This window comes from Akebia trifoliata, chromosome 4 (genome assembly GCF_017979445.1).
Source record: "Akebia trifoliata isolate Shusen 1 chromosome 4, ASM1797944v1, whole genome shotgun sequence".
In the NCBI taxonomy this organism is placed as follows: domain Eukaryota; kingdom Viridiplantae; phylum Streptophyta; class Magnoliopsida; order Ranunculales; family Lardizabalaceae; genus Akebia; species Akebia trifoliata.
This window is the reverse complement of record NC_141378.1, coordinates 40,180,340-40,187,456: the sequence shown is the minus strand read 5'-3', so window position 1 is coordinate 40,187,456 and position 7,117 is coordinate 40,180,340. Positions and strand designations below refer to the sequence as shown.

At 33.0% G+C, this 7,117-nt stretch overlaps 1 protein-coding gene across 1 annotated transcript; it reads left to right on the top strand.

Annotated features, from left to right (window-relative positions):
• Nucleotides 1-1,878: 1,878 nt before the first annotated feature.
• Nucleotides 1,879-2,962, top strand: LOC147404954 (transcription factor AIG1-like). Its single transcript, XM_086437787.1, has 2 exons — nucleotides 1,879-2,147; nucleotides 2,236-2,962. The coding sequence occupies exons 1-2, from the start codon at nucleotides 1,914-1,916 to the stop codon at nucleotides 2,710-2,712; spliced, it is 711 nt and encodes a 236-aa protein (XP_086293913.1). The 5' UTR covers nucleotides 1,879-1,913; the 3' UTR covers nucleotides 2,713-2,962.
• Nucleotides 2,963-7,117: the final 4,155 nt, after the last annotated feature.

Sequence of the window (7,117 nt, the reverse complement as noted above, 5' to 3'; positions counted from 1 at the left end):
TCCAAGTTTCATACAAAAATCTTAGATAAAAAAAAATTTCAATAAAATAATTCTTTTGAGCTTAATCCAATATTTTGAAAATGGACGACTACCGAATTTCAACATAATTCCCAAACTTAAAATTAAAAATTCAATTGCTAAAAATAAAGATTTTTGATTTCAAAGTTGAATAAATTTTGTACTGTACAACCCTAAAGTGGATCATGCTTTGGGATAGGGGTGCAACTTGGTCTGGTTCAAACCGAGAACCAAACCAAACCAATAGCTTTGGGGTGGTTTGGTTCAATTTTGAACAAGTTGCGGTTTGATTCTGGGTTATGAAAGTGGAGAACTGATCAATTTGGTTCGATTCTCGGATCAAGCTTGTATAGAACCGAATCAAACCGCGAATCGAAATCCTATGCAATTATATATATATATATATATATATATATATATATATATATATATATATATATTATGAATTATTTTTGGAGTTAAGACATAGATTAGTGATCTTTTATGAATAAACTAATGATTGTTTATGGATAGATTTGTGATTTATTGTATGAAATTTTATGTTTTTATTTTCATTAAAAAATATTACTTACAATTTATAGAATATTGGCAATCTGTTGAATCCAAACCGGCTTTAATTCGATTTGGATTGGTTTGGTTCCAATGGAATTTGGTTCGATTCTGATTCTTATTTAGAGGAACCGACCTATGTTGATTTGGATCCAATTTGATCTCAAACCGAACCAAGTTGCACCCCTACTTTTGAATGTCACTTGGGACCCTTAGTAAGAGTGAAATCCGTACTACGTTTGTAAGGCTAGTCGGATTCTTACCAGTTTTACCTCTATTTAAATTCTCATATTCTTCTAAGCTACCAACGAAAGAAAGTTGTCTCTTTTCTAACCTTTTCCTCTCTCAGTGTTTCTCATTCTTCTCCATCTAACATTAAAGAGTTTTCCGATTTTGTAGAGGAGATTAGGGAACGTATCGCCTTCTTAAGATTTCCGATCTCAAGATAATTGTAGGCGAGAGATTATATTTTGATTTGGTCGATTTTGCTTTCGTTTCTTCGATTATTTATTTACTAAATGTAGTATTTTTTTTTTTTAAATTCTTTGATCTCTGTGCAAAGTCTCGTATCTAATTCTTGTTATCTTCGTTGCCTTTCATCTGTACCAGATATTTATCCGAATTATTTTCCATAAAAGGAAATATTTCACACAGATTTCCCGGACCAGATTTATTAAAAAAAAATTAATTACTATCTATAATAGTAATTATTTAATATTAGGGTGTTAAAAACCTACCCCTCCAAGTTTTGGAGAATATTTGAGAAAACCCCAATGTTTTCAAAATGATAGCATGCCCTTTTTGAACCCAGTCTTCTATGATAGACTGACAGAAATGACCTGAATGCCCTAATCTTCATCCTCAAGTCTAAAACCCTTGATTTTTCCTCAAAAACCTACGGGTCTTCAACCCAATTTTTCATCCTGGAAGCCATTATCTTAAATCCTAAGATTCTGTCTACTTCAACTTTCCAACCTTAAGGAAAGATTGGAATTGAGGAAAGTAGAAAAAGGTGATGTTTTTGGAACAAAAATCCATGTTTCTCCACAGAAGGTTATGACAAGGTTTAAATCATGGATTGAATGTAAGGTTTGAGCAGATTAAAGGAAATTTACAATTGAAGATGAGGACATTTAGTTCATTTAGTATTAGTCTATTAGACAAGACCGAGGTCAAGGGTCACATATCATCAGTTTTAAAATTCATGGGGTATCTTTAATATTTATGAAAACATGGAGGGGTATAAATAAATAACCTTTAATATTATTAATTTTTATATGTTGATGAAAGGGTAGTGGCTTACATGCAATTTTTTGCTTGTGTGTTTTAGAGAGAGAGAGAGAGAGATGCTTCCATTTCAAAGCTATTATGGCTGCGGGAGCAGAACAGACGGATTAGTTCATGGACTTGGTTCGATGGAGATGGACGGTCGAGATTCAGCAACCAACTCAAAATCAACGCCAGATACAAAGACGTCCGCTGCTGCATGTAAGAGCCACAGCGAGGCGGAGAGAAGGCGTAGAGCGCGAATCAACACTCACCTCGCCACCCTTCGGACACTTCTACCCAACAAAATCAAAGTAAGTTCTTTCGAAACAACGTTAAAAACTTTGTCGTTTAGATTTGTTTTAAAGGGTATTTAGGTAAATTAAATGATCCGATGAGCAGACGGACAAAGCATCATTATTATCAGAGGTGGTTCATCATGTAAAAGGGCTGAAGCGGTTAGCAGCTGACATGGCAGCGCAGGATAGTAGAGAGTGGACATTCCCTAACGAGTCAGACGAGTTGTCATTGAGTTACTGCGAATCGGACGAGTTGATAAGGGTATCATTGAGTTGCGAAGATCGACCCGACCTACTGAAGGATCTGACGCAAGCGCTGACGTCAGCAGGAGCGAGAGTGGTAAAGGCGGAGATGGGAACTGTTGGTGGACGGACGAAGAGTGAGTTGGTGATAGAGACGAGAGTTGGAGGACGTAGAGGTGATGAGGAGTTGGGTGTGCAGAGGAGTACATTAAGGGGTGGGGAGTTGAGTACACTGCGGAGGACGTTAAAAGCTGTTATCGATAAACCCGCCGTGTTGGTGCCGGGGAATAAGAGGCCGTGTCTCTCTCACTCTCACCAGTTCTTTTCCCATCGTTAATGATTGTTACAGAAGTTTTTCCTACACAGGCAGTCGAGAGAAATAGCCTGTATGGTTGAGGCATTATGTAGTCATTATATTACTGTGAAAGATTGTACGATAGTGCAGTAAGCCAAAGTTATTTGTTTTTGTCCAGGTAAGTTTCTGGTTTGGTCAAGGGTAATGATTTTGTAACACAACCTGTGAGGGTGACTCAATTGACGTGTAGCCCGCATGAATAGTAGATTTTTCCTTGGGATACACAACTGCACATGTGCATCCTCCCAGATTTACATTTGGGGCACTCCCCCCATCCCCTCTCCCCTTCCAAATACAATTTTCAAAGTCCATAGTCAGTTATTACGATAAATTTTAGCTTACGCTAAAAAATATCTATCACAATTGTCTCTCACAATTTTTTTTTTTTCCACTCTTAATCGTCATTACAAGAAAAAAAAAAAAAAATTTTTTTTTTTTCTACTCTTGTTGATGCCCCCCACATGGGCAAAATCATGACTCCACCCTAGCATGTGCAAGTGTCTATCTTGAGGGAAAATATCTATGATTCTTGCACTTAGGTTAGTAAGTTTTTAAGTTACCCTATTAGGTTGAGTAACAAAATCAACACTTGTTTGCTAAAATTCAAATATTTAGACATTCATCTTAGACTCGTGATAATCTGATGCCCACCTCTAACATATGCCCCCATCATAGGATTGTAAATCATTTGCCTCGACGATGCACAAGAAAAAGATATATGGTTCTATGTATCTTAAGACAAATGATCTACAATTCTGTGATGGGGGCATAGGTAGAGGTGGCAATGGGTCGGGTCGTGTTTTTGTTCTGTTGAGTTAAGGGTATTATGAACATTTATCAAACCCAAACTCAAACCTAACCTATTTAAAAATCGTGCCAAAAACTTAAACTCGAACCCAATCCATTTATAAATAGGTATTCTTAACCCAACTCATATCTAACCTATTTAATACAATTCTAATTTTTATTTGAAAATAAAATATCATTACTAAAAATAAAGTCACACAACTGTAAACTAAGTTTAATGGTGGAAAATAACTTTCTTTTGATTTTTTTTTTCAAAGTTATTAGAACTTTGTCCTTTATAGCCTTGTGTCATTAGATCATGTTTTTGGATGCCAAGGTGATGTGGTCGAAAAACTTTCCTTACTAACTTCGTTAGAAAAATGTTTATTATTATTATTGGTTAAGCAAAGTGTATTTCATTATTACATGAGATATAATAGCCTTATTTGATAAGATCTTAAATTTTATTGAGAGTCGTTTTGCCAATATTAGAAATCAAATACTACATATCTCTAAATTTTAATGAAAAATATAAATAAATAATTTATTAAGAAAATATAAATAAATAATTTATTAAGAAAATATTTTTTTCTTTCCCAAACTAAAGCTTAACCATTTATTAATTTAAAAATATATTAAAACTCCTTTTATATATTTTTAGAATTTGATAAAATAATGTATTAGAAAAAGTTCCAGGAAATTTTAGAAAAAGATGAATAATTTAAAATATTCTTAAATAATTGTTGATATATTTAAAATTACTAATTAATGACAAAATAACTAAATGTGCCTAAACATGTTTGTTGGATTGATGTCAGAACCCAAACCCAACCTATTTAATAATCGTGTTAGACGAATTAACACTATTATGACCCAAACCCAATTAGACTTGACCCAAACCCACTAACTTCATGTTGTTTTTTAGTAGTTTTCATGGGTCATGTTGAGATTGCCACCCCTTGGCGTAGGTTAGAGGGGGCGATAGAAAATCATTATTCTTTATCTTACTATTCAAAGGAAAAAGTATATAAATGAGATAATTTCAAAATTTTGACCAACTTTTGACGTAATTCCCATTTAGGCTCACTGTTCATTTTAATTTTGAATGCATGCCAAGTGAGTTCGTAGGTTTTTAAAAAAAATAATGAGTTCATTAATAAAAAGTAGTGAGATCATAGTTTTTGTTTTGTTTTGTTTTTTGTTTTTTTTTTTCAAATAATGAGATTGTCACTTTTATAAATCAACGAGATCTCATTTTTCGAAAAAAAAAAAAATGCAATCTTGCTACTTTTTGTTAGCGAGATCATCACTTTAAAAAAACTAAGATCTCATTGGACATGTTTTGAGAATTAAAATGAATAGTGAGTTGTAAACGAAATTTCATCATATTCAACTCCTGAAATGGAAATTCACCCTATATAAATTATATAGTTATGATAATTTGACTCCCCCACGTGGCATACTCAAAATAATCTCTTGACGTGGCATGTGCTAGAACCATAGATTTTATGCCTCAAGATACAAATGCATAAATCTATGGTGATGTGTATATGTGTATCCCGATTATGGTTCTAACACATGCCAGATCAGGAGAGTATTTTGAGTATGCCACGTGGGAGAGTAAAAAAATCATTACTCTTAAGTTATAATCTCAAACAATGTTTGATGTGTTCTAGCTTTATTTCAGAAATGATAAGGTATTCCCTATGCTCTTAATTAATCAGATTGAGGTATCAGATTTGTCATGCAACTAGGAAATTGTTTCTTCCCCTCTTCTTAGATTTGTCGATTTGTTTGGATTGTAGTTGTAGTTCGTCACTCCAGAACAAATCCAATATCCACGATTTGTCATTCTAGAACCAATCTAGATCACATAAATAGTTTCGTAGAGGGTGTTTAGGTCATCTATATATGTTAGACCCCCAAAAAACAAGACTTAACTCAAGGGGACATGCTATCAATGTGAAAAAGGGGAGACATCTAATAGTGAGGAAAACCCAAAACAGGGATATCTCACATTGAAGAAAAACTTAGGGCATCCAAAATGGATTAAAATATCAGTGTAGCATTGGTGGGTTCATTGTTATCGTGAATGCACGATGAACTTAATTGCGAATCCAAGGCCTAGTTGGAGCGAATCAGATATATACCATAATCTTTTACCACAATCACAAAATTCATCATCTTAGTGTGAAAAAAAATATGATCAAAAGAGGGGTTCGTGATCCAAAAATAATCACAAATTGTTTGATAAAACCACATATTTTTCATAATAATTGTCAATTTTTCCATCTAATCTTCTACTATCTAAAAACTTTTCTATGTTTCTTAAAATAAAACAATATGTAATTTTTTTTTTCAATCTATTCCTCGATATTTTTTAACTTAATTTTTTTAATATTCTTTTCAAAAATTCATCCGAATTAATCGAATTGAACCCTTCTAAAATAATTATATTACCAAATCAGAACTTGGTTATTATTATTGAAGTTGACTCAAAATCAATGAGGCCCAATCCAAGTGTGTGTGTGTTTTGGGTCGGTCTAAGATAGTTTGATTTTGGGCTTGTAACTTATGTAAGTGGCCTATTCATGTGGTGCTTCTAAAAAGAAGGTTTTATTTTTTTTTGAAGGAAATCTAAGTCATTCCTAGTGGAGAGAGTAGATAAAAAAAAAAAAAAAAACTCAAGAGAGGAAAGGTTAAGAAGTTTGGGTAGATTGAGATCTAGAAGAAGGTGAAGCTAAGTGATAGAAGTGACTCAATTTATTGATTTGTCCTATTTTCTTCATAGTGAAATTGGGCTCTAGCGCTTATATATTCGTGGACGTAATCTTCGGGTGAACCACGTAAAATCTCATGTTTTGAGTATATTATGTTCTTACTCTTTCTTTGTGTGATTATTTATTTTCTTTGCAATTGCTACTATTAGTTGGGTATATCTTTCATTGTCATTATCAAATAAGGTCTTGGATGGTGTGGCATACAAGGTGTTTAATACCCAATAGGTGTTTGATCAAATTACTAAGTGAGCTTCAAAAAGATGTTCACTTGCTCAACAAGTGGTATCATAACTTAAATTATCTAGGGGGTTTGCAATGACGAAAAAGAGTACACAGATGTTTAGAAGTTTCGATGGGCTTGTAAAACCCCGAGTTTTCAATTCGTATCTCGAGAAAAAAATAAATAGTGGAATTTTGAAAAAATCTTGAAAGTGGGACTTAGGGGTAAAATTTTAAGAGGTTACTGATCATTTTTAAGGAAATCTGACTTTACCATTGGATTCAAATGATCAAAAAACATATTTTAACCTGTAAATACACTCAAATGCGAGTTCGAGCAGAAAAATTACAAAATCCTCGATTATCGAGTCGGACCAGACTAAAATAGTGACTTTTTGTTAGAGAAATAATTATTAAGATTCGATTATACCATTAGATTCATAATAAAAAATTATTAAATATGGACTATTTATTTGTCATTTTTGGAGTTTAAAAAGTCGAATTATCATCAAAAATGAAAACGACGTCAATTTTTTTAAGGTCACAATGGGTCAAAAATGAAATTTTTTGTTAGACATAGAATTTATAAAAATTGACTACAC

What these genes read in the sequence shown, in the direction of transcription:
- LOC147404954 (XM_086437787.1), top strand. Translation starts at nt 1,914, where the DNA reads ATGCTTCCATTTCAAAGCTATTATGGCTGCGGGAGCAGAACAGACGGA. An exon ending in TTCTACCCAACAAAATCAAA is followed by an intron (nt 2,148 to 2,235) that starts GTAAGTTCTTTC and finishes TCCGATGAGCAG; the next exon opens with ACGGACAAAGCATCATTATT.